The following is a 27,510-nucleotide window of genomic DNA, read 5'->3' on the forward strand; positions in this document are numbered from 1 at the left end:
AACCTGAACTACACCCAAGCTATTAGCAAACAGTACTAGTGGATTCAGAAGTACAGCAGTATAGAAGGGGTTGTTCTCTGCCTTTAAGAGAATGTACTGATAGTTTTTCTTACCTAAATTTATCTACACAAAAGCTTTCTTGTTTTGTGAGCGTTAATGAATTCTTTAGTTGAACTGGATCTTGTAAAAGCCAATACCCCCTCCAAATTCAGGATTACAATCTAACAATACAGACGGGGGAGGGAAATGTACAACATGCAGGCAAAATGATCAGGCACCGGCTTTAATTTCTTTTCTTTTTTATTGTGAGGCAGGTATATTGCAGAAGTCAAACAGCATGTGTGTGGGAAGGAAGGACATGGATTAGGGGGAAATGCATTCCCAACAACCTGCACTCCACACAAACCATTCAGACTCCTTGGTTCTCTTCCCGTCCTGCTGCCCTTATGCCCTGGTGGCTTCACTCTTCCTCTGGCCCTCCTCATTGCTGAGATCTTTATACAGATCCGCACTTCTCCGTACTTTCTCCATTTGTAGGTCCCCACTAACCTCCTGTCTTCCTCTGAAGTACCTCCGTGGTGGTCTGTCTGGCAGAAGCAGATCCCATGGCAACTTCTCTAGCACTGCTTGTGGGTCATGCATGATTTAAGAAGGAAGCTACTCCTTTTATCAAACAGCCTGAACTGTGCCCTTCTAGTGGCAGCTTCCGCATGGTTTTCCCAGTCCTCCTGCCTGGAGCTGCGCTCAGAGCCAAGAGCATCACAATGCTTCTCCGCTCTCTGCAGGGCAGTTTGATATGCTCCAATATCTGGGTCAGAGGTTGTCGTGTCAATGGCTCAATCAGAAGCTACTGTCATGTTCTCTAGTATCTCTGCTCTCCTTTAAAATAGTCTGTAGCTATTGCAAGGGAAACTTTAAATGTGAATAAAGCGTAACCAATGCAAAGATGTCTGAGTCTGTTCCAGGGCCCCTGCAATATCCCTGGGGTATGGCCTATCTCAGCTCAGTGAGGTGTTAAATCAGACAGCCAATGTTGATATCACTAGGCACGTCCGGACTGCACAAAAGGTGGCAGGGGTGGAGGGGAATTATACCAAGATGGGTATTTCAATGTCAGTCTTGCACTGTCGTCCCTACCCTGACAAGCTACATGGAAGCTAAAAACTAAACTCCGGAGGGTGGCATCAGGTAGCTACACTGTGGCAAAAAAATTCCTGCCGTCTTGTCTCAAGACGTTTTCCCCCAGTCAAGGAGCCGTGCCAAGAAGCCAGAGGAGCTCAGAACTGCCTGCACACTCTGAATATCTGCATGATCTAAAGTGAGCAGAGTCTCATTTTGGTGACTCACATAACGTTGTGTGGGAGGAGCTTAACAGAGCATCCCCACTTTTATTCCCCAGTCTCATCTCTGGGTATATCAAACTAGCTGCTTTTTGAGATGTCCTGCAATGCTGGGGCAACCGAGGTTATTCTGTTAAAGCCACAAGCACATGGTGACTTAAAGTGGGGTATGAATTTTTGAGAGTAATCCAAGGGTTTTCCATGAACTTTCAAGTTGGGAGTCTGATGAACCAGCCTTAAATGTATCGACTCCTCTTCAACGCAGAGAGAATACAGTTGGTATTAGAACAATAATTAATGTAAATATGTATTCCGGTGTTCATGCAAGGCTGGCTATAGATTTATTTGTTTTGGTGAGACTACATCAAATGTAGTCAGCAGGGCCCGTTTAAGACTAAGACTTGGTCCACACTAGAAAATTAGCTTGGTTTAATTACATCAGGGTATGAAAAATCCACACCTGTGAGTAGCATTTTAAAGCCAACCTAAGTCCCTGTGTAGACAGCACTAGGTGGATGGAAAAATTCTTCTGTTGACCTAGCTATGACCTCTTGGGGAGGTGGGTTTACGCTGATGGAAGAATCCCTCCCATCAGCACAGTTAGGGTCTACACTGAGGTGCTGCAGCTGTGCCGCTGGACTGTTTCAAGTGTAGATAAGCTTGAAGTAGACAGCTGAGCATGGCAGCTCTAGAGATGCACAGTCTCGTTACTTCACTTGTAACTAAGAATCCCTTCAAATACCATTTTAGTACAGGAATCTGTTTCCCATGACTCAGACACCTGTATCTGGAATTAACCTGTTTCTAGTGTAAACCCATGAGTGTGATGCAGTACATCTGGGGGAGAGGTATTTCAAAAGCAACTTCTGATGCAGGTGTTTTACATTTTCAGTACCTCAAAGCCCAGGGACACTGCAGCTTCAACTACTCCTCCACCTGTGAGAAATGGTGGGCACTTAAGCACTGTGCAGAACCAGCCGCAGTCATCCAATAGCTCTAACCAGCTTTGTGTTAGTCAGCCACAGAATGCTGCTGGTCCCAGCCCCCACGCAGTGAGGAGAGGTATGTTGGGTTCTTGTTTGCAGTTTTCAGTGTGAGACTAGACTCATTTCTGAAACAATTGTTGTGATTAAAATATTGACCTCTCACAGCTGGGTGCTTGCCCACATAGCTGTTTCCTAGGATTGTTACCCGTTATTGCACTCCTGGTTTATTTGGATGGACCAGTTCTCCACTCAAGCAAATAGTTCAACCGTGTATTTTACCAAAACTTACTTAAACTTGAGTCTGCTACCATGGACGAGTCTGAAGAATATTGTGATGTTGCCAACCATGTACAGTGGTATCACTTGGGCAGGAGTTTGCTGATTAATAACCTTTGTGTACATTTCTTGGTAACCAATATGAAACTACAATGGTACCAGGCCCGGATAATTTCAACTGGAAAGCGTATGAGCATTTTAAATGATGTTACTCATTCCCTTATTTCAAGGTTTTATTCCAGCTGTACATAGTAACTAATTTATTCTTATCAATGTCTCTCAAAGCTGTGAAAAAGCCTGCACCAGCACCTCCTAAACCTCCACCGGGGCAGCCAGGAACCTATGGTTCTATTGCAGCAGCTCAGCTACCTTCTGCCTCTCCAAAACCACCCACAAGAAGTCCTTCTCCTCCCGGTCAACTTACAAACCCAGGGGCAGTCCAGAGTTCCACCTCTTCCCAGGTTTCTGCACCTCGGAGACACTCCAGCAGCCTCTCCCCAATACAGGCTCCTAACCACCCACCTCCACAGCCCCCAACACAGGCTACTCCTCCTCTGCAGCCTAAACTAAGTAGTCAAGTATCTTATCCACCTGCTGTACCTAGTGGGGAACATGGACCTGAACAGCCATCTTGTACTCCTCCTCAGACTCCAACACCACCTGATACGCCGCCTCTAGGAAAACACAATGCTAGCTCCGCACTATTTCCACTGCAGCCGTCTACCCAAGAAACTTCGCAATCTCATTCTCCTCCTCAGACTGGTACGTTACCGAGACCAAAGCCAGTACCAAAACCCCGGAACCGACCTAATGTTCCCCCACCACCTCATCCTCCTGTTTCTCATTCATCTGGAGACAATGTTCTTACAAATCCCACTCAAACTGCTTCCAAAATAATAACTGGTAAGTGAATTCTTTGTATGCTGTAGCATGTTAATATATTTTGGGGCTGGGAGACTGTCTACTGCTGTAAACATCAAGTTGAAATATACTGATGAACCTTCTTTGGTGAAATATGAAAGGCAAGCTCAGTTAAGTTATTAAATTACTTGTTTTATTCTGTTAAAATGCTTGACCTGCATATTATGGTTTACGAGGTCTCTGCAGAGAACCGTCCAGCACTTTCCACGGAGAGGACTTTTTGTTCTTATAAAAATGAATGTGACTTACTTTCTGAATATGTTTTCCAGCCTTGACAGCAGAGCATTGTTACAGGACTCAACTTTAAATGGCTTTTCCAAGCTCTTCACGTCATGGCAGCTACCATTACGTAGGCATGAGTTGCAGAAATGGCAAATATTTTGAAGTGGGGGGAGGCCTAGCCAAGGAGAACACATTAAGCATGTATTCTAAGTCAAGATTTCTGAAGTGGCTAATGCCTTTGTGAGCCCTAACATGATGTTAATGGACCGGACTTTTCAGAGGGTGAAAATCAGGCCCCCATTAAGATGTTCCAAATTAGGCACCCAAAATCACTAATTGTTTTTGAGCACCTTGACCTGGTATAAATATGCATCTCTGTATTCCAACATAACTACCATGCTACTCCAAGTATGTCTACATTGCAGTCAGAGATGCAAATAACAATAGGAGTGAAGCTGCAGCAGCATGGGCTATACAAGCTAATTTGGGGACCCGGGGAAATCTATTCAAGTGGCTAGTCTGTGCTGCTGTGGCTTCCCTGCTATTGTTCAGGCTAGTTAGATCACAAAAAGAAAAGGAGTACTTGTGGCACCTTAGAGACTAACCAATTTATTTGAGCATGAGCTAAGTGAGCTGTAGCTCACGAAAGCTCATGCTCAAATAAATTGGTTAGTCTCTAAGATGCCACAAGTACTCCTTTTCTTTTTGCGAATACAGACTAACACGGCTGTTACTCTGAAACCTGTCATTATGCAAGTTAGATCACAGTTAACTTGGGTATGTCTAGACATGCTGCAATCATACCTCTGCCTGCAGTGTAGACGTACCCTCATGGGGCACAAGGTGGTATTTGCAGGCTCCCACAGGAATAGTAGAGTCTGCATTTTATAGATGATAGGTGGCAATAATAAATTTAAATCTTGAAGAAAAATGTGACCATCACAGTCACAAAAAGCAGCACCTTTGAAATGTCTTCCTGCTAAGTCTGACTTTTTTAGACACTTTAAAAAGGAAAGGTAATGAACATAAAAGACTAATGCTTTTAAATCTGCGTGTTTAATGGTTAAACCCCTTTTCAATAACACTTCAGCTGTCTAGATTAAAGACTAATTTTGTTTGGAATGCAAACTGTATTCTGTTATCTAATAGCTCTACCCCATAATGCCTTCACAGGTGGGGAAGGTTACTGCGACTAAGGTTTGTACTGATCAGAACCCTGCAATACAGCTACAAATGCTCCTGCGCAGCCATTTTTATCTGTAGCTTTCTTTTGTTCATGTGCTTTAAAACGTGTGCTTTTGTCCAGTTTGCCCTATAGCTCATTATTACACATGCTGTCCAGTTTGTAACAGACATTAGGACCCATGTTTCATTTTGATAGTCACTTGCAAGCTTTTTTGAAAAGAATCCTCCTTAAAGTGTACCATGCAAATAATTAACACTCAATGTAATGCAGTTATCAGAACTACCACTTCTGGTGTCTAAAGTGATGTAGTGACCCATTTAAAATGTCTGTTCCCCTCCTTGGTTAACTTTTGCCAAACTGAAGAGTTGGGAGTTAACGCAAAAAACTTTGCCACTCATATTTGGTTTCTAATGCAGCTTTTACACTAGGATTTTGATTATTTGGATTTTAACTGCTTGGAACTTACTCATACAAAGCACACACTGTTCATGAACTAAACCCCAATGCAGAAAAGCTCCTGGCAGCATCTCTTTGCATTCTGGCATGTTTGTATTTGCATTCTGTAAGGTCCTTAGCCTCCTTAATGGTGCTACAAGTCTCCAAAGAATAGGTCGTTTAGAAACTTGACAGTTGCCTAATGTAATGGCTTAGAGGCAACAAGTTATGGTGTGCTGAATAAACGGAGGCCACGTACCTGTGTTGATTACCCCAGGATGTGGTTATTACAGGATTTATGGACAATGCACTTTAATATTGTACCGAGAAGCTTAATTGTAATTGCAATTTCTAAATGAAACTACCACTAAACTGGCTGTCAAATTGCTGGAAGTGAACAGCTTTAAAAAAGGCTTTAATCTTTTGTCCTCTTCCATCTCACTCCCCCTCCCTTCTTCACAGGTCAGCCACATTAATCTCTCCAGAATAACAGCAAAATTCTGTTTCCAAATTGAATTGGGAAAGTAGTGCTGAGGGGCTGGGATTCTTGCATTATGCTTGACAGTGAGTTATTCTGGGGATAAAGAGCCATGCTGACATGTAGTGGGAGAGCAAGGGCTGAGCCTCCTTTTCCAAATGTTGGCTTCTGCAGTTTGACTATCTTGTTTGGGCTTTGGTGTATTTTTCCATATACATGGAGTTTCCTGCTTCATCCGAGGCAGTGGCTTTGTGGCTGGCAAATAGCTAAAAACTGAATTTTATTAGGTCAATCCCATAGGGTTATTTAGGAATAGCCATATAATTAAGCAGATCCCTCTCCTTTGGATAATAGCGATTCAGAATACAGGAATTTACTGATCTGTTGTAACATTAAATGATTATTCAAATGAGGCAATCACAACAGAGTACAGCAGTCTGCACAGCTGAGAGGTGTGGCTATATCAGTAACCATACAACACTCCTGCAAGTCTGTGCTGGGGAATTCCATCTCTTTAGTAAAAGAAGCCACTTAAAGCAGAACTAAAGTGTTCTTATAGTTTGATTTGGTCCATATATTTTCTTAATGTATCCAGGAACTGACTGCCAGCTGTATCTCAAATGATGCCATTTGTACAGTGTCAGACTGGAAAAGTTTAAGGCCACAAGTACTAAAGTAATGTAACAGTTAGTGAGCAAGCTTTAGCAAACCAGCCAGATAGAGTGGCTGATGTGAGCAATAGTACAAGAACTTTACTGGCATTATTACATGTAGGGAGAAGCAGGAGTGTTTATATTATTGGATTCTGTATTAAATCTAGCAAGTGCATCCATGCATATATTTCGGAAGTATTCCAAGAAATCTCCTGGAAGCTAAGGAATTTGGAGAAAAGGCTGAATCTCAATGCTCAGGTTCACCCCTTGCAAGCCACACTGGGATAGGATCAGCCACTCTTTGGAGACTAAAGAGACAATCACATGCATATATTTCGGAAGTATTCCAAGAAATCTCCTGGAAGCTAAGGAATTTGGAGAAAAGGCTGAATCTCAATGCTCAGGTTCACCCCTTGCAAGCCACACTGGGATAGGATCAGCCACTCTTTGGAGACTAAAGAGACAATCATACAGACTATGGTGGAAGATAAAATTTCATCCTTAACCTAACACCTGACATCATACTACTTAAAAGCTATGGAGCAGTTACTCTTATGACAGGTGTCCGAGGAGCAGCCCTGTTAGTCTGTATTCGCAAAGAGAAAAGGAGGACTTGGGGCACCTTAGAGACTAACCCATTTATCTGAGCATAAGCTGAATGCATCCAGTGAAGTGAGCTTTAGCCACAAGTACTCCTTTTCTTCTTATAACAGGTGCACCTTAAAAGCACTTATTGTAAAGACCACTGGGCTGCTGTCGTTTTCATGAATTGGCTCCTTTGTTATATATTTGTAACTGATCCGTGTATATAGGCTGTCTCTTTTTTTTTAACTTTATGCTTAACAATAAATAGCATACTAGGGAAAATTAGACTCTCACAAGCTGAAACTATGGAACTCCGAACTAAAATTAGCAATAAATGTCAAACATTTGAACTATAACCTCTGAAAAGCTTGCAGGGGGTTTGTTATACCAACTCCTTAGTCATGCTTTAGGTTTGAGTAACTTCAAATCTTGTTTATGGTTGTAAGTAATTAGCTCTAAATTCTAATTGAAAATTTTATTAAACAATCTAGATGTTTGACCTGCATTATTCAATGTGAACTGAAATGGGAAAGTTTAATGGTAAGGAAAAGGCATTTGATTGGCCAAAGACATTGCTAGTTCATGACTGAATGTGCACTAATGCCCAATACTAACCTGTCAGCATAACGCCGCTTGCTTGCATTCTGAGTAATATAGCATGCAAAAAGAATGGCTCTTCTATTTTATGCTTGCCCTAAATTTAACAAATACTAAATGGATTCAAGACTAGAATGTAGTTCATGTTTTGCATCACTAATTTCTCATGTCCTATTTTACTGGGAGTCATAACATGAATGGATTTTATCTCTATTCTGAGTTGTATTTGAAGAAGCTGTGCCTTTTTACTATTTCTCTGTAGCAAAAAAAAAAATCTTACCCCATCATCCTCCTATTAATGGTCACCCTCCCTCTTCTAGTCCATCCTTCACAATGAAGTAGTGATGGGGAGCTCTCCTGTCCCATGCCTTCCCCTAGAGGTTATGACACAGTCTAACATGATTCTGCATAAAAGCCATTGGAATACTAAACTACTAGTGCAAATTCAATAGTACTAAATTTGTAGAAAATGTAAGGTGATAAGTGTGTAAGTGCTTCCAGGGCCACTGCCATTTTTAAAAAACTTTTTTTAAATCAGACTGCAGGGATGAACAAGGTATAAAATACTGAGATGGATTTGGAAAGTCTTTAATTGTAACTTGCAGTGTTGTAAACATATTGGTTCCAGGATATGAGAGACCAGATGGGTTAGGTAATACCTTGTATTGAACCAACTTTTGCTGCTGAAAGAGACATTTTCAAGCTACACAGAGCTCTTTTTCAGGTGTGGCAAAGACGACCTCTGTGTAGCTTGCAAGCTTCTTTCACCAACAGAAGTTGGTCCAATAAAAGGTAGTAAAGAGCTCTTTACTAACATTTGAGTCTAGTAAGTAATGCTTGTGGTGATGGCAGTGTAAGAACCTTGTGTAGGAGTTCCTTTAATACTTTTTTTAAAAAGTACTTAAAATTGTAATCTCTTTATTTCAGTATTAAACAAAAATTAGTTTGGTCTACCCTTGAAACAAGAAGAAATCTAATTTTTTTTAGTGGTGGTTCACCTAAATATATAACTTTGTTTACCATGCTGCTTGTTCTAAAATCTGGAAGGTTTTTATTGTACCTTTATTATTCTTATTCCTAACAGTTTAGGCGCTTTGGAATTAAGGATTAAAAAGGAACAATTTCACTTATCACTGAAATTCAGCCACTTTATGGATGGTACATGCTTTTATGTTTTCTTCACACAACACCATAGTACAAAAATTAGAGAAGGAAATGCATATCTGACTGGTTGAATCTACACAGTGAATTTAAGTAAGCTGAAAGTTATGTAAACTGGAATCATATTACAAAAAGGGCCATGGGATCTTATGACTTCATGTGGTAAGGACCTGGTTAAGCGTTCTGCAAAGAGCTATCAGCATAGGACCTTCGGGACTCCAGTGCCACCTATAAAGACAGCAGTATCACTGAACTGCAGTAACCTGGATTTTCTAGGCCGTTTTTTTGACACCCTTGAGCAAAGATTTACATAAATTTAATTTGTTGCTAAAGTGGGGAAGTAGCAGGAGTTATGCTCCTAAATTCTAATTCTACCTTTGCCACTGACAATCCCTGGGCCCAGATCTTCCATTTATGCATTTGTAAAACAAATAATACTTACCCATTGTTTCTGTTTGAGGCTTAGTGTTTGATATCTTTGAGCTCTTCAGGGGGGTTTAAATTGCCTCTCCATGAGCCAGAGGAATAAATTACACTTCAGTTTCTCAAGACATAGATCAGTATGTGGCATATTATGAACACTTGGCTACTTCCCGAAACACTGAGGTGAATGCTTTCATTTAAACGGTTAGCTGTTCTTTCTGGCTTTCTGTCCTGTTCCTAACAGCCACCAGAACTGCAAGATTGAGATCCCCTCTGTCACTTTCTGGATACCTCTACCAGAAAGGGCCAGAACACAACTCTCCCCTGTCATTGATCAAAGACAAACTACAAGATGTTCCCTACCAGCAAGGGGAAAGAAGCTGAACCCAACCCTTTCTTGGGACCATTAGTGTTGATTTTAAATAGTTTCTTCTTCTGCCTGTAATAGACACCTTCCCTGGATATCATACATGTTCGTTACTTAAGTAATGGGGAGGTATTTCTATAATACTCTTTATAGAATGCAAAATTCATTCTTGTTTCCTCCAGAGTGGGTGTCTACAGCAGAAGCTGGGAATATTACAAGGCAGTGTAATTTGACATTGAAATGTTCAGTTCTTTTTTAGCTTCTTTCTGTCAGGCAGGTGACGATGGGGGTGGCTGGGAGGAGCTACCCAAACTTCATTCAGTTTTTCTGAAGTGGCTTGTGTGCATATGCAGGCCCTGAACTTGCAAAACCTCTGTTAAGCTGTTGTCCTACCTGGATCTGTTCCTTTCCCTTTGTTTATAAGGAAATATACCTGAGATCTAATGACTGTCCAGACACTATACATTTTATGTTTTCCTGCTTTTTTTGTAGACTCCAATTCCAATGTTCAAGAACCACTTAGTAGCCTCTCTTCAGAGCTTCCTACAGAGTCAGCAAGCAAGGAATTGCACAACCATCTCATGCTTAATGTTGACAATGATACAGAAAGCACTGCTCTGTAAAAGAAAACGTGCTCCAAAACTTTTTAAAAAACCTTTCTGTCCTCATGGAAAAGTTGCAAATCAAGACCTAACAGTGAAAAGCTTTTTTTGAAGATATGGTGGAACTGTGTGAAGGCTCTACTTACATGTAAGGCAATCTAACCATACAGAAGAAGTTTAATGATCTGTGTCTTGACAGTGGTTTCAAAAATCCTAGATGGGAAGAGTTGATTACTGTGGAAATTTACATAGGACACTTAATTGCTGCTAATACAGATGGCATTAGCAGAAATCCCAAAAGAATAAAAAGCAGTGCATCAGTTACTATTTAAAGTGCATGTATGGAAATAACCTACTTAATGTCACTGTTACTTTTGTTCCTAGTTCTTAGACATTATATTAAAAAGGAGATGCCTTGCAAGAGACTTTCCCTCACTGACTTGCTGCAGACTTTTGTTTTTGTTAAAGTATGAACCAAAAAATGCCAGAATGCTGGTGGTGACTGCTGGTTATCAGTCACCTGTCAAAACTGTGGATGTATTCCAGTGCCTTGAAGGACTGTCATATCATAGAAAGAAACTTACTGTATCTTTAACCATTTTATTGCTACTTTAAGTACTGACCATTATCTGTATGTCATAGTTATTTGTATTAACCATACCTGCTTTTTATGTGAAACTGTGGAAATGTTCATGCTTTCATTTAAATTGGCTGAATTTTGAACATCTGTTTGGATTCATCAGTTGAGTGAGCATTTATAAAATTAAAGGATTCTGTCTTTTGTCGTTTGAAGGCCTATTTATTCTAGTATCCAAATATAACTTCTCCATGCATTTTTGTGATCCACTGAAAACACAATAGGACTTCAGTGCTGAGCTTTAACTGCTACTCTTTAAAGTGGCTACATCTGAGACCTGGTGCCTGTTAATTATTCAACCACAGAAAGTATGGCTGAGTGCTCAACTGATCTATCTTTCATAGACTATGGAAGAGAGAGAGAATCCTAGGACTGGAAGGGACCTCCAAGAGGGACCATCTAGTCCAGTCTCCTGCACTCATAGGCAGGGCAAAGTATTATCTAGGTTGTTTTCTAGACCTTTAGGACTATCATACAAGTATGATTAATTTGTATTCTTTTGTATACAAGCTCATGCACTACCCATGTCTATTTGACCCTGCCTCTGAATTTTTTGGTATAACTCATGCACAGTGATTGTCACATTCCATAGTTTCACCCTGTCCTTGAAAAACTGTCTATTCACATTTCATATGGCAGATAACACATGACTTACATTGAAGCCCTTTTCCTGACCCTCTCCTACTGCATAGAAGCTCCTCCTTCATACTTCCACTGGTCTCCAGAAAGAATGTCAGGTTAAAAGTGCATGGTCTCTAAAAGATAAGTGGATCCAGCATTCATGGTAGCTTGTTCACGTTGTTACTTGTAGAATTCAAGGGGGCCTTGAAGCGTGTTTTGTAAATAATGAAAACATGACATAATGCTAAGGAGGAAGTACTTTAGTGTATCATGGATACAAGTGACAAGGGGTAGGCCACACAGTTTCTGTGAGGAAGAAAAGATGAAAGCCTTAATCATTGAAATGGAATTGAGCCAATATTCATACAAGCAGCTGAAAGTGATTTCTTTAACCCTGCAACTCAAACTAGCCCCTGTTAGTCAAAATATCAGACTAGCCCTTTGGGTTAATTGGGGGAGCATGCTACCTCTTATAGGCCTTGTGGATTACACTTCAGTCCTGCAGCCCTCTAGTACTGTAGGGGGATAGGAGTGGTGTATTTCAGAATGGCTTTGTCTCCCACATTGAAAACAAGCTTATTCTAATGTAGGTTCTGGAGCAAGGCTTCCCCCATCTACTTAGCTTCACTGCTCCCCTCACAGAGCAGAAAAGGTCTTGAGCATCCTTTCAGGAAAGCAGCTTGCATTCCTAGCCACCTTTCCTGGCTGGATTGGGAGGGGCAGAGCTATAAGCAACATGGTGACAATTGCAGGGACCCGTGTCACTGTGATGAACAAAATGGGCAACAGTTCTTGTGAAACCACCTTTACTTCTGATTTTTCCTCCAAGACTGAGTTTTGCGCTCTTCTCTCTCCCCCCCCCTTCAATATGCACAGTTGGAGGGTCTAATCAGAAGCATTAAATGTCCACTCCTATTGAGCCCCTAAAAGGGGAGGAGATGGTGTTACCACTAAGACTAAGCATCAGGTCAAGATTCTAATCTTGTGCCCCTCAGGCACACAATCACATGCTGCAGCTGGAATGAAAAGCTCATTACTGTACTTGTGAAAGGACAATATTAAATATTTTCAGAGGAGGTGGTGACTTCATGGAATAACTTTAAAAGGCAACATTTGTTTAGAAGAGTTCTTAACAGGGAAGGAATCTCTTGTTAATAGGTACACTCAATTACAGTAATTCTCCAGGTTCCACTACCTGTTAGCATCCCTATACTTTCCCATAAATTCACCATTATGTGAGCTAGAAGTTTGGTTCCATAGGGTTCGTGTTTTGTACTATCTGCCCTCTAAACAATTCATCCCAACTAATTGCCTTGTAAAACTGCAGAAGTACCTGAAGCCATGGCAGGCTGTAAAGGATTGTTATACATTTTCAGAAATGCTTCTGGACTCATAAATTCTTTTGCCTTGCACAAGTAGTTAATTGTTTCTGCTGGGATTAGAAGTTCTGGAACAAGGGTGTGTAGATTGTCACCGAGTCCCTTACTGCTCACCTGTGTGTGAAATAAAATTATAGTACTTCAGCGCAGTTAGACTTTTATGTTACAAATTCATTAAATACACCCAGGGCATTCCTATCCCCCAACGAAGGGAATGTGCTAAAGGAAGCATATCTGATTTATCTTCCCTATTTACAAGTGGTGTTCTTGCTCTGCTCAGAACAATGGATCAGGCTGAGCTGGGTAACCAGAATTTAGAGGGTAGCTTAGCCCATGAGGTTCAAGAATGAAATTTGTATGGTTTTCAGCTTGTTAATGCAGTCAGTGATGGACTGAAAAGGTGTCACCAGTGGCTGCACCAAACAAGCCGGTGTAGTTCGGAAGACCGAGGTTTGAAATAAAAGCCCAGTGTTTTCTTCATTCCTCTCACTACACCATTCTAGAGTCCAAGGAGAAAGGCAGGTCGATGCACAGCAAGATGAGACTAAACCAGGACTTATTTGCATTAGTAAACTCATATAGTTTTGAAAAAAAGTTAATTTAGAATAGTAACTTGAACATTCTATTTTAATGTAAGTTTCACCTTAAAAGTCTTTGAAAGGTATGTTCCCAGTTTGAGGAGGAGTGTAAGACATTCAGTGACCACCTCTTCTGTAGACTCTGATTGTGTCACATCTTCCAGGTATGTCACAGGCAGTATCACCATTGTGACATACCACTGCAGGAAGAGCCTGGTTGGGATGTTATGTGACACCACTAAAATCTTAATTTCCTGTAACAAAGCACTAAGTGAAGAAAGTTAGCTGTAGTCTGAATTCCATCATTCTTCTGTACACATAAAAGGTTTCTGACCAGACATGGTGTATTTCATAAACTGGCAATGTTTGATTACTTGCATCATATAGACCATCGCTATTTTTAACATCATTTTTTTTTAAACTTCCTGCCTATATTAGTGATCACCTAGTTCTATTTTGGATCTAACTGTTGATATGGTCTCCTTATCTTACCACATCTTAAGGCTCTTATCTTGAAGAGTAATTATATACTGTGGGGTGTGGTTTTATATTTATATATTATAGATGTGTGGTTTTGACTGGTAAAAGTTTATACATCTGATGAGTTTGACTAGGACAGCAGTCAATTACAAAATGAAAGCAAATGCCTGAGATATTTTCAGCATGTTAATAGTGTCTCCTTTACTGCATCTTGTGCTGGGGTGTACTCTCCAAGCTGCCACTGCAAGAGCTGAATTAGGCCAGGTGGGCTCAATCACCCAATTAAGCTGTGAATTGGGGATATTTAGGCTGTGTGGAGGGAGCTAATTAGAAGAAGGCTCAAGATTGAGGGAACATGCAGGGCTTTCATAAAGCCAGGAAGGCAGCAACAGTGTGGGGAGCAGCAGCGAGGAAGCCTGCAGGAAGGGAGAAGGAAGGGGGAGAAGATGCATGGTGGGTGAGAGCAGTAAAGTTGATATAGACACACACCTTGATTGCTTGTTGAGAGTCCTAGACTCGAACCCAGGGCAGAGGGCAGGCCTGGGTCCCTCTGCCACCTGCTGCAGAGTGGCACAGCCTGAGGCAGTGAATTGGAAGGCTGCCTGAGTCAATGCAGGAGTGACCCAGTTAAAGCAGTGGGTGTGAGGATTGCATGACTGTTGGTGGCAAAAGGCTTTGAAAGACCCCCCTGAAGAGGGAAAAACAGTGAGCTGGGCAGAGGGCTGAGTCACGAAGCAGCATGCTGCAATTCTGAGTGGGAGGAGAGCTGCAACAAGGGAAGAGAAGGGGGTGCTGAACTAGGCAGAGCTAATTGCCAGAAGAAGGTGCCACCCAGTGGCTAGTGGAGCACACAATGTCATACCTGTTCTTGTTCAAAGCACAATTTGGAAACTGTACAGCCAAATTAAATGCTAGGCATTGGATCTCAGAGGGCAGGAGAACTGCAAACAACTGAAGACCAAGGAAAACAGAGAAATTTCAATGGAGGAGTTTGCCAACTTTCTTAGTACTCATTCCCACCTATCCAGTTTTGTATGGGATACTGAAGAGGAGGAAAAGAGCCATTCCTCCTTTCAAAAGAAAGAGGCACATGGCACCTGAAGAACAAGGAAGGATAAATACAGATAAATCTAAATGAGGAAAATATTTTTCACACTAAAATTAAAACGTAACCCACTCCATGGTCTCTCAGTGTTCAGCAGGGGGAAATACTAAGCTATTTCTCTCTAATAATTATACTGAATGCTCATTTTAACCCTAACAAATTCATTGTCATTCCTGCATTAAAAGTTACTTCCACATGAGCTGGTTTCTTTGAGCTCTTCTGAAACACTTACCAGGAGCCTTGCTTCTGGAGAGAAGCTAGAGCTTGGAGGATATGATATAATGTGCCGCTGGAGGACTGCAAAGGAAAAAGTGGGGTTGTTACAAAGGTTCAGTGTAAAAAACAACTGAATATAAAAATAACTGATCAGATGGTATTGGTGTATGATGAGCTTCCAAGCTGGATCATAGATGCTGAGGTGGAAACACTGCAAAGTTCAAGTGCTCAGCCAGAGCTGGGGGGCACTATTCCCTCTGGTACTGATGGACTCTACAGAGAATGTTGTCCCGTCTTCTTCACTCAGAATTGCAAATTGGGGGCATTACTTGAATAGATTGGAACAACATGGACAGTCCTAGAGACAACTGATTCTCAGTCACTAACCCCACCAGTAGGGCTGTAGATTCATCACAGTTAACTCACACGATTAATTGAAGTTTTAATCGCACTGTTAAACAATAGAATACCAACTGAAATTTATTACATATTTTTGGATGTTTTCTACATTTTCAAATATATTGATTTCAGTTACAACACAGAACACCAAGTGTACAGTGCTCACTTTATTTTTTTTACAAATATTTGCACTGTAAAAATATTTTTAAGTTCACCATATATAAGAACTGTTAATGCAATATCGCTCATGAAAGTTGAACTTACAAATGTAGAATTATGTACCAAAAAACTGCATTAAAAATAAAAATGTAAAACTTTAGAACCTACAAATCCTTTCAGTCCTACTTCTTGTTCAGGCAGTCACTCAGCCAACAATGTCACCTGACAGTGAGAACAGACATTTGCATGGCATGGTTGTAGCCGGCGTCACAAGATATTTACATGCCAGACGCGCTCAAGATTCATATGTCCCAACATCTTCAACCACCATGCCAGAGGATATGCGATCATGCTGATGATGGGTTCTGCTCAATAACGATCCAAAGCAGTGCAGACTCATGCATGTTCACTTTCATCATCTGAGGCAGATGCCACCAGCAGAAGGTTAAGTGGCTAAGTCATTATGCAAGGTAGCCTGTTTCCTCTTGTTTTTTCCTACCCCACCCCCCCAGATGTTCTGGTTTAACTTGGATTTAAACTTGAAGAGTGGTCAGTTTGGATGAGCTATTACCAGCAGGAGAGTGAGTTTGTGTGTGTATGGGGGTGGGGGGATGTGAGAAAACCTGGATTTGTGCAGGAAATAGCTCAACTTGATTGTCATGCACATTGTGTAAAGAGTTGTCACTTTGGATGGGCTATCACCAGCAGGAGAGTGAATTTGTGTGGGGGGGTGGAGGGTGAGAAAACCTGGATTTGTGCTGGAAATGGCCCACCTGATGATCTCTTTAGATAAGCTATTACCAGCAGGACAGTGGGGTGGGAGGAGGTATTGTTTCATATTCTCTGTGTGTATATAAAGTCTGCTGCAGTTTCCACGATATGCATCTGATGAAGTGAGCTGTAGCTCACGAAAGCTTATGCTCTAATAAATTGGTTAGTGTCATAAATATAAAGGGAAGGGTAAACCCCTTTGAAATCCCTCCTGGCCAGGGGAAAGCTCCTCTCACCTGTAAAGGGTTAAGAAGCTAAAGGTAACCTCGCTGGCACCTGACCAAAATGACCAATGAGGAGACAAGATACTTTCAAAAGCTGGGAGGAGGGAGAGAAACAAAGGGTCTGGGTCTGTCTGTATGCTGGTTTTGCCAGGGACAGAACAGGAATGGAGTCTTAGAACTTTTAGTAAGTAATCTAGCTAGGTATGTGTTAGATTATGATTTCTTTAAATGGCTGAGAAAAGAATTGTGCTGAATAGAATAACTATTTCTGTCTGTGTATCTTTTTTGTAACTTAAGGTTTGCCTAGAGGGGTTCTCTATGTTTTTGAATCTAATTACCCTGTAAGATATCTACCATCCTGATTTTACAGGGGGGATTTCTTTATTTCTATTTACTTCTATTTTTTATTAAAAGTCTTCTTGTAAAAAACTGAATGCTTTTTCATTGTTCTCAGATCCAAGGATTTGGGTCTGTGGTCACCTCTGCAAATTGGTGAGGCTTTTTATCCAACATTTCCCAGGAAAGGGGGGGTGCAAGTGTTGGGAGGATTGTTCATTGTTCTTAAGATCCAAGGGTCTGGGTCTGTAGTCACCTAGGCAAATTGGTGAGGCTTTTTACCAAACCTTGTCCAGGAAGTGGGGTGCAGGGTTTTGGGAAGTATTTTGGGGGGGAGGACGCGTCCAAACAGCTCTTCCCCAGTAACCAGTATTAGTTTGGTGGTGGTAGCGGCCAGTCCAAGGACAACGGGTGTAATATTTTGTACCTTGGGGAAGTTTTGACCTAAGCTGGTAAAGATAAGCTTAGGAGGTTTTCATGCAGGTCCCCACATCTGTACCCTAGAGTTCAGAGTGGGGGAGGAACCGTGACAGTTAGTCTCTAAGGTGCCACAAGTACTCCTTTTCTTTTTGCGAATACAGACTAACACGGCTGTTACTCTGAAACCAGCAGAAGGTTGATTTTCTTTTTTTGGTGGTTCGGGTTCTGTAATTTCCACATCAGAGTGTTGCTCTTTTAAGATTTCTGAAAGCATTTTCCACACGTCGTCTCTCTCAGATTTTGGAAGGCACTTCAGATTCTTAAACCTTGAGTCGAGTGGTGTAGCTATCTTTAGAAATCTCATATTGGTACCTTCTTTGTGTTTTGTCAAATCTGCAGTGAAAGTGTTCTTAAAATGAACAGTATATGCTGGGTCCTCACCGGAGACTGCTATAACATGAAATATATGGCAGAATGCGGGTAAAACAGAGCAGGAGACATACTATTCTCCCCCAAGGAGTTCAGTCAAAATTTAAGGCTTGAAAGTTTTACAGTTTTATTTTTGAATGCAGTTCTGTAACAAAAAAAAATCTACATTTGTAAGCTGCACTTTCACGATAAAGAGATTGCATTACAGTTCTTGTATGAGGTGAATTGAAAATATGATTTCTTTTATCGTTTTTACAGTGCAAATATTTGTAATAAATAAAATAAATGGCATTCTATTGTTTAACAGTATGATCCAATTAATTTTTTTAATCATGCAGTTAATCACGATTATTTTAATTGCTTGACCGCCCTAATTTTAAGGTTCTAGTCCTTTTTTTTAAAGCCTTAAATGAACTAGACCCTTAGAGCCTGCCTTGCACTACATTCACTACATCAGCTAGGGTTGACAGGGATGGTTGAACAGATAGCACCCAGGGTGTTTGCACAAGAATCAAGGATACAGCTTTCACTGTGGGAGGCCCACAAGCTTATAGAATGTATTACCCAAGGAGATTTACTTAACCTACCTCTAGTATATGAAGAATGGAGCTGGGATAGAGGAGAAGTAGACCTGAGACTGGTTCTCCAAGGTGGTATTTTAATATGTTCTGAAACAGTCTTTCATGGTAACCTTATTTAAAAAACACAGGATTGGCTGTCATGTGGGAATATAGTGTACAACTTCAGAAAACTAGCATTTCACCTCACCCTATGCTATAGTCATAATGTCAGAGGCCATCAAAAATGCAGTGAGTGAGCTGACTCTTTAAATCTAAGAAGAAACATTAAAAATAGTCATTGGCTTGGGAGTCTATTCTCTTCCTATAGGCACAAGACTCCCTAGGTTTTTTGAAAATGGCTTTGCTCAAGTATCATATTCAGTAAAATTGGGGCCAGCTAATCAGATTGATTAATGGCTAATATAATTAATATAACATTTCAGCAATAGGCTTAATCTTAACATGGTTCACCTAAAACTGTTGTACTTGGTGTATTAGCTGAGGCATGTAGCAAAGAGTGCCCAGAATTTCCCCTAACAATTGTTGCATTGAATGCTTAGCTCTGTCTTTGTTGTTGTGGTTGTTTTTTTTAACTGTGCAGCACCCAAAGGCCATACGGGTTGGGAATGCTTTAGAAATAACTCTGTGGGAGTTTTACAAATCCACATGGATAAGAATCCTTGCCTCTGGCTGTTGCAGCTAAATGTGTAGCTGTTTGATAAAGGCACCAATAACTACTGCATCCTCATTCATCAAGGTATTCAATATACATATACTAATCATTTGGTTTAACAGAAACAGTCATAATTGAATGGTTTCAGAGTTGAAACCATTCTATGACCTACATAATTGAATGTAGGTCATAGAATCAATCTCCTGCTCTGAAAATAAAGATCTCCCCGTTCCCTTCAGGGTTGCTTATTGATAGCTGTGCTCTCATTTGCTCCAGTATTTAGTACTAAGCAAGGACTCTTGACAAGTGATAACTTTTTATTGCATTAGTATCTAACCAAATGGTAGGTTCATCTGTACTCCCACCCTGTAAATAGACTACTGCTTTATTGCCAGTCCATTATCTGTAGGTTACTTACCCTTTGTATGAAACATTTGCTATAACTGTGTAGTGGTTACAGCTTTGGACGGATGCTTAACAAAAAAAACTGAAAGAAAGGGGGGAAAAAATAAAACGCTAGGTATGGAATTAGAAGTGAGCTGTAACTCACAGAAGCTTCTGCTCAAGAGGATGATCAGGCTGACATCTAGGGGCTGTCCCTGACCATAGCAGCATAAATCTTCAACTGTTACACCACTGTGAATGCATCACAGTAACTGCTACTTTCCATATTTTATTTGGAGTTCATGCCAAGTCTGATCTCTTTGAGGACAAAGCCAGCTCCCTCTGGTGTGTAACTGAAAAATCACCACCTACTGTAGAGAAGAAATGATTTAATGAATCACCGAAACCACTACCATGGTGTGATAGCAGAAGGAAATGTTAACTACTTTCACACACTTCTTCTCCAGTTAGGGTTATGAAGTAATTGGTGTGTTGAGGGTTTGTTTTTTTTTAAACTGTTTGTATTTATCACTTGTCATACCAAAAAAAAAAAGGGTATGTTGAAAGGCTGCTATCTTTCTTTAACATATACTGCAGCCATCCCTGCCCCCTCTGCATACATGATGCATTGGATTTAAATCCAAGCGGTGCTGCTTAATTCACAATACTTAGTTCCACTGTCTTCAAAATAAAGTGAGGTCACGGTGCTCATCTTTTCCTTGTTGGTGATGAAGCTGTGAAAACAATGGATTCAGGTCCTCTTCAGCCATGACGCTGGTGTGTGGCTGACAACAACAGACAGGGCCCTGAGAGCTTTGTGGACTTAGGACTTAGGACTTATTTAACTGGGAATTGGTCCTGCTTTGAGCAGGGGGTTGGACTAGATGACCTTCTGGGGTCCCTTCCAACCCTGATATTCTATGATTCTATGATAGGAAGAAAGGGCTGGGAGGGTGGGAAACAGGCAGCAGCACTTTAAAAGTGCGTCTTTTACCTGATATCACAGGTTTGCTCTAGGTGTTAGGGGATAGGTATGCAGACGAATTGATGATTTATAATGGCATAAATGAGAAATGTATTTGTACAGCAAGCTTTGTTCTACCAGCCTCTAATTACTTCAGCAATGAATAAACCTGGTCTTGGTGGTCATAAAAGTTAATTCCTTTCAGGATCAGCAATATATCTGGACTTACCTTAAAGGCAGTTTAGCTTTATTATAGGAGCCAAAGAGACTGGTGTATTCTCCCATGCCAGGTCTGAAGTGGTCGTTATTTAGTTGTCATTAAAGCTGTATTGGGAACTCTATCCTCACTTTTAAAAAAAACCAGGAGTCCTTGTGGCACCTTAAAGACTAACAAATTTATTAGAGCATAACCTTTCGTGGGCTACAGCCCACTTCACTGGATGCATTGAATGGAACATATAGTAAGAAGATATATATATATATACACATACAGAGAAGGTGGAATTTGCCATACAAACAGTAAGGGTATGTCTACACTACGAAATTAGGTCAAATTTATAGAAGTTGGTTTTTTAGAAATCGTTTTTATATAGTCGATTGTGTGTGTCCCCACACAAAATGCTCTAAGTGCATTAACTCGGTGGAGTGCTTCCACAGTACCGAGGCAAGCGTCGACTTCTGGAGCGTTGCACTGTGGGTAGCTATCCCACAGTTTCTGCAGTCTTCGCCGCCCATTGGAATTCTGGGTTGAGATCCCAATGCCTGATGGGGCAAAAAACATTGTCGCGGGTGGTTCTGGGTACATGTCGTCAGGCCCTCCCTCCGTGAAAGCAACGGCAGACAATCGTTTTGCACCTTTTTTCCTGAGTCACCTGTGCAGATACCACGGCAAGCATGGAGCCCGCTCAGCTCACTGTCACCGTACGTCTCCTGGGTGCTGGCAGATGTGGTGCTGGCAGATGTGGTACTGATAGAGCAACCCATTGCCTTGTGGCAGCAGACGGAAAAATAGGCCTGATAACCATTGTCATCGTGTCCGAGGTGCTCCTGGCAGCCTTGGTAAGGTCGGTCAGGAGCGCCTGGGCAGACATGGGTGCAGGGACTAAATTAGGAGTGACTCGACCAGATCATCCTCTTTAGTCCTGCCGGCAGTCCTATTGTACCATCTTATGGCGAGCAGGCAGGAGATGAGGATGGCTAGTAATCCTATTGCACCATCTTCTGCCAGGCAGGCAGGACATGAGGATGGCTAGCAGTCCTACTGCGCCGTCTGCTGCTAGCCAAAGATGTAAAAGACAGATGGAGTGTCAGTGTGGGAGGACAGCATGAGCTCAGAGAACATTTCATCGCAAGTGTGTTTTTTTCGCCTTCTAATCTTCACTAGCCTCTGGGAAGGAGAAGATTCTGTGATCATTGAAACACATGCAGCTGGTGGAGGAAAAAAAAGGGACAGTGATATTTAAAAAGACACATTTTATAGAACAATGGGTACACTCTTTCACGGTAAACCTTGCTGTTAACATTACATACATAGCACATGTGCTTTTGTTACAAGGTCGCATTTTGCCTACCCCCACCACATGGCTAGCCCCTCCCCCCTCCCTGTGGCTAACAGCGGGGAACATTTCTGTTCAGCCACAGGCAAACAGCCCAGCAGGAAAGGGCACCTCTGAATGTCCCCTTAAGAAAAGCACCCTATGTCAACCAGGTGACCATGAATGATATCACTCTTCTGAGGATAACACAGAGAGATAAAGAACGGGATGTTGTTTGAACGCCAGCAAACATACACTGCAATGCTTTGTTCTACAATGATTCCCGAGTACGTGCTACTAGGCTGGAGTGGTAAAGTGTCCTACCATGGTGGACAGAATAAGGCTGCCCTCCCCAGAAACCTTTTGCAAAGGCATTGGGAGTACATCCAAGAGAGCTGAGAATGCCAGGGCAAATTAATCATTAAACACACTTGCTTTTAAACCATGTATAGTATTTAAAAAGGTACACTCACCAGAGGTCCCTTCTCCGCCTGGTGGGTCCAGGGGGCAGCCTTGGGTGGGTTTGGGGGGTACTGGCTCCAGGTCCAGGATGAAAAACAGTTCCTGGCTGTCGGGAAAACCGGTTTCTCCGCTTGCTTGCTGTGAGCTATCTTCCTAGTCCCCAAAACCTGCTTCCGTGTTGCCTCCATCTCCACTGAAGGAGTCAAACAACACGGTTGGGGTAGTGGTGGCTGAACCCCCTAAAACTGCATGCAGCTCATCATAGAAGCAGCATGTTTGGGGCTCTGACCCGGAGCGGCCGTTTGCCTCTCTGGTTTTCTGGTAAGCTTGCCTCAGCTCCTTAAGTTTCACGCGGCACTGCTTCGTGTCCCTGTTATGGCCTCTGTCCTTCATGCCCTGGGAGATTTTGACAAATGTTTTGGCATTTCGAAAACTGGAACAGACTTCTGATAGCACGGATTCCTCTCCCCATACAGCAATCAGATCCCGTACCTCCCGTTTGGTCCATGCTGGGGCTCTTTTGCGATTCTGGGACTCCATCACGGTCACCTCTGCTGATGAGCTCTGCATGGTCACCTCTGCTGATGAGCTCTGCACTCACCTGCAGCTTGCCACGCTGGCCAAACAGGAAATGAAATTCAAAAGTTCGCGGGCCTTTTCCTGTCTACCTGGCCAGTGCATCTGAGTTCAGAGTGCTGTCCAGCGCAGTCACAACGGAGCACTCTGGGATAGCTCCCGGAGGCCAATACCATCTAATTGCATCCACAGTACCCCAAATTTGACCCGGCAAGGCCGATTTCAGCGCTAATCCCCTTGTCGGGGGTGGAGTAAGGAAATCGATTTTAAGAGCCCTTTAAGTCGAAAAAAAGGACTTCGTCGTGTGGATGCGTGCAGGGTTAAATCAATTTAATGCTGCTAAATTCGACCTCAACTCCTAGTGTAGACCAGGGCTAAGAGGCTAATTAATTAAGATGAGCTATTATCAGCAGGAGAAAAAAAACTTTTGTAGTGGTAATCAAGATGGCACATTTAGACAGTTGACAAGAAGGTGTGAGGATACTTAACATGTGGCCTCTTACAAATTGTATGGCAAATTCCACCTTCTCCGTGTGTGTATATATCTATCTTCTTACTATATGTTCCATTCAATGCATCCGATGAAGTGGGCTGTAGCCCACGAAAGCTTATGCTCTAATAAATTTGTTTGTCTCTAAGGTGCCACAAGTACTCCTGTTTTTTGGAGGGGGGAAGGGGGGGTTTGCGCATACAGACAAACATGGCTGCTACTCTGAAACCTCACTTTTTAAATGAACTATATAGAACCCAGGAGAGCAGCTGTTTCTGCTGGGTAGCCCTGAAATTTCTGCTACTCCTCACCTACCAGAGTCTGCATCCCCAGGGCAAGTATCTTACAAGTTAAATAGTCAAAAGGCAGATTGATGAAAAGATATTATTGTACCTGTAACCTCTTGCCTGTCTGCTCTTTCTGATAGCTTGGCAACAAAAAATAACCTGTGCAGCAGGAACTTCTAGCCAGGAAAGAAAACCAGACATATTTACCTAAAAGCTGTTATTCACAGGCACTGATCACTTTTAACTGTGTACTACTCAAGTATTTGAGCACTTCCTAAGCATTGATGAAGTTAACCTAACAACTACATTGTAAAGAAGGGAAATGAAGGAAAGAAGTAACATGTCCAAGGTCACACTGCAAAGGTGGGGAAGAGGTGGGACCAGAAAGGAATCCAGACTCTTTAGGGGCTGATTCTCCACTGTTTTGCAACTTATTTGTATTACCATCCTACCTAGGAGCCCTCATGCTGTTATTTATCTCTGTGCAAGATGGGTGCAATCCACTGCTAGTCTGGCCTGGTAGCATTGTACATTGTCTTGCATAGGGGTAAATGACTGCACAAGGTCATAAAATGGAGAGAATCAGGCTCTTTCTTTCTCTCATTTGGCTAAATTATTCAGTTTCAGAAAGCTCTGTCTGTGGGAGCAAAATGGCATTGCAAAGAAAGAGACCTACCAATAGCTGGTGCATGTATTTATCAATCTATCATCTCTCTACAAAAAATCCTGGTCCCCACTCGGAGACCCAAAGCGGTGACTCCAGCCCCTACTAAGGCTCACAGGCACCATGGAGGAGTGAGTTAGAAATAAGCTGGGCGTTGTTTCTGTACCAGGCAGCAGCGAGTCAAGGGCCTGGCTGGGAATGGTGCCAGCCGACAGGCTCCAGCGAAGAGGGTGTGGGGGGACAGAGGAGAGAACCGTGGGCCTGAGGGTGTAAGGTGGTCTATGGGCCCCATGCAGCGATGGGGCTCTCTAGTGGGGAGGGGGGTGCAGGGACAGGCCACTGCCTCTGGGGCGACAGCTGGCCTGCTTCCTCTGACAAAAACAGCAGAAGCTAGAGGACAGCCCCCCCGGTCTCCTCTACCACCACCCACCCCTCCCTTCTTCCCCTCCCCCAGCCTCCTCCACCTCTCACCCCCTCCTCGCCCAAACTACCACCCGCCCCTCCTCCAACTACCCCCTCCCCCAGCCTCCTCTACCCACCCACCCACGCACTCCCCAATCTACTCCAGCCCCCAACTCTCACCCCCTCCCCTCCTCCAACTCCCCATCTCTCTCCCCCTCCCTCCCCCAGTCTCCACCCCCCACCTCATTCCTCAATCCACTCTCACCCCCTCCCCCCAGCCTCCACCCCTCCCACACCCACACATTGCCCGACCCCCCCACCCCACTCCTCAATCCCGTCTCGCCCCCTCCCCCAGCCTCCACCCCCCCACCCCCCCACAATGCCCGACCACCCCACCCCATTCCTCAATCCCCCTTGCCCCCTCCCCCAGCCTGCACCCCCCTACGCCCACACACTGAGGAACGGGGTGGGAGGGGGGTCGGGCAACGTGCGGGCGTGGGGGGGGCGGAGGCTGAAGGGAGGGGGCGAGAGGGGACTGAGGAACGGGGTGGGGGGGTCGGGCAACGTGCAGGTGTGGGGGGGCGGAGGCTGGGGGAGGGGGCAAGAGGGGCCTGAGGAACGGGGTGGGGGGGTCGGGCAACGTGCAGGCATGGGGGGGGCGGAGGCTGGGGGAGAGGGGACTGAGGAACGGGGTGGGGGGGTCGGGCAACGTGTGGGGGGGCGGAGGCTGAGGGAGGGGGCGAGGGGGGATTGAGGAACGGGGTGAGGGGGTCGGGCAACGTGTGGGGGTGGGGGGTTGGAGGCTGGGAGAGGGGACGAGAGGGGAATGAGGAATGGGGGGGGTCGGGCAACGTGTGGGGGTGGGGGCGGTTGGAGGCTGGGGGAGGGGACGAGAGGGGATTGAGGAATGGGGTGGGGGGGTTGGAGGCTGGGGGAAGGGACGAGAGGGGATTGAGGAATGGGGTGGGGGGGTCGGGCAAAGTGTGGGGGTGGGGTGGCGGAGGCTGGGGGAGGAGGCGAGAGGGGATTGAGAAATGGGGTGGGGGGGTCAGGCATTGTGTGGGCGTGGGTGGGGCGGAGGCTGGGGGAGGGGGCGAGAGGGGATTGAGGAATGGGAGGGTCGGGCAATGTGTGGGTGTGGGGGGCAAGAGGGGATTGAGGAATGGGGTGGGGGGGTTCAGGCAATGTGTGGTGTGGGGGGGTTGGAGGCGGGGGAGGGGGCGAGAGGGGATTGAGGAATGGGGGGGTCGGGCAATGTGTGGGTGTGGGGGTGGGGGTTGGGGGAGGGGGCGAGGGGGGATTGAGGAATGGGGTGGGGGGGTTGGAGGCGGGGGAGGGGGCGAGAGGGGATTGAGGAATGGGGGGTCGGGCAATGTGTGGGTGTGGGGGTTGGGGGAGGGGGCGAGGGGGGATTGAGGAATGGGGTGGGGGGGTTGGAGGCGGGGAGGGGGCGAGAGGGGATTGAGGAATGGGAGGGTCGGGCAATGTGTGGGTGTGGGGGTTGGGGGAGGGGGCGAGGGGGGATTGAGGAATGGGGTGGGGGGTTGGAGGCGGGGGAGGGGGCAAGAGGGGATTGAGGAATGGGGGGGTCGGGCAATGTGTGGGTGTGGGGGTTGGGGAGGGGGCGAGGGGGGATTGAGGAATGGGGTGGGGGGGTTGGAGGCGGGGGAGGGGGCGAGAGGGGATTGAGGAATGGGGGGTCGGGCAATGTGTGGGTGTGGGGGGTTGGGGGAGGGGGCGAGGGGGGATTGAGGAATGGGGTGGGGGGGTTGGAGGCGGGGGAGGGGGCGAGAGGGGATTGAGGAATGGGGGGGTCGGGCAATGTGTGGGTGTGGGGGTTGGGGGAGGGGGGATTGAGGAATGGGGTGGGGGGTTGGAGGCGGGGGAGGGGGCGAGAGGGGATTGAGGAATGGGGGGGGTCGGGCAATGTGTGGGTGTGGGGGTTGGGGGAGGGGGCGAGGGGGGATTGAGGAATGGGGTGGGGGGTTGGAGGAGGGGGAGGGGGCGAGAGGGGATTGAGGAATGGGGGGGTCGGGCAATGTGTGGGTGTGGGGGTTGGGGAGGGGGCGAGGGGGGATTGAGGAATGGGGTGGGGGGGTTGGAGGCGGGGGAGGGGGCGAGAGGGGATTGAGGAATGGGGGGGTCGGGCAATGTGTGGGTGTGGGGGTTGGGGGAGGGGGCGAGGGGGGATTGAGGAATGGGGTGGGGGGTTGGAGGCGGGGGAGGGGGGATTGAGGAATGGGGCGGGGGGCGTCGGGCAATCCCCTCCCGCGCGGACCTTGAGCTGCAGCCGCCGCTTCTCCTCCAGGGCGCCGAGCAGGTTGCTGCGCGGGATCAGGGCGGGCACCAGGGACTCGGCCCGGACCGACCCCTTTGTCCGCGACGGGTGGGCGCCCGACATGGCGGCCCCGAGCGCCCCAGAGAGCGGCCCGGCGGGGGGGGGAGGGGCGGCCGGCCCGGTGCCGTGACCCGCCGCGGGCGGGGCGCGCGCTCATGCCCGGGGGAGGCGGACTCTGAGATAGCGCGT

The 27,510-nt window shown here is 44.8% G+C and overlaps 2 protein-coding genes across 5 annotated transcripts in view; one reads left to right on the plus strand and one right to left on the minus strand.

The window, feature by feature from the left end:
* Window positions 1-13,363, plus strand: part of ARHGAP17 (Rho GTPase activating protein 17) — a 73,587-nt gene extending 60,224 nt beyond the window's left edge. For 2 of the 4 annotated variants that reach the window (XM_073361653.2, XM_073361656.2), the window contains 3 exons: window positions 2,233-2,402; window positions 2,888-3,505; window positions 10,123-13,363. In XM_073361653.2, coding sequence (XP_073217754.1) covers window positions 2,233-2,402; window positions 2,888-3,505; window positions 10,123-10,253 — 919 coding nt within the window. In that variant the 3' untranslated portion in view covers window positions 10,254-13,363. Of the gene's footprint in view, window positions 1-2,232; window positions 2,403-2,887; window positions 3,506-4,918; window positions 4,943-7,573; window positions 7,623-10,122 lie in introns of all 4 variants that reach the window. The other 2 variants (XM_073361654.2, XM_073361655.2) reach the window with 2 other exon arrangements.
* TEX47 (testis expressed 47) lies at window positions 11,736-27,450 on the minus strand. The gene is made up of 7 exons (XM_078854506.1): window positions 27,262-27,450; window positions 24,024-24,093; window positions 18,574-18,677; window positions 15,265-15,329; window positions 13,513-13,714; window positions 12,824-12,983; window positions 11,736-11,796 (listed from the first exon to the last, which is right to left on the minus strand). The coding sequence occupies exons 1-7, from the start codon at window positions 27,382-27,384 to the stop codon at window positions 11,759-11,761; spliced, it is 762 nt and encodes a 253-aa protein (XP_078710632.1). The 5' UTR covers window positions 27,385-27,450; the 3' UTR covers window positions 11,736-11,758.
* Window positions 27,451-27,510: the final 60 nt, after the last annotated feature.

This window comes from Lepidochelys kempii, chromosome 10 (assembly GCF_965140285.1).
Source record: "Lepidochelys kempii isolate rLepKem1 chromosome 10, rLepKem1.hap1, whole genome shotgun sequence".
Lineage (NCBI taxonomy): Eukaryota > Metazoa > Chordata > Testudines > Cheloniidae > Lepidochelys > Lepidochelys kempii.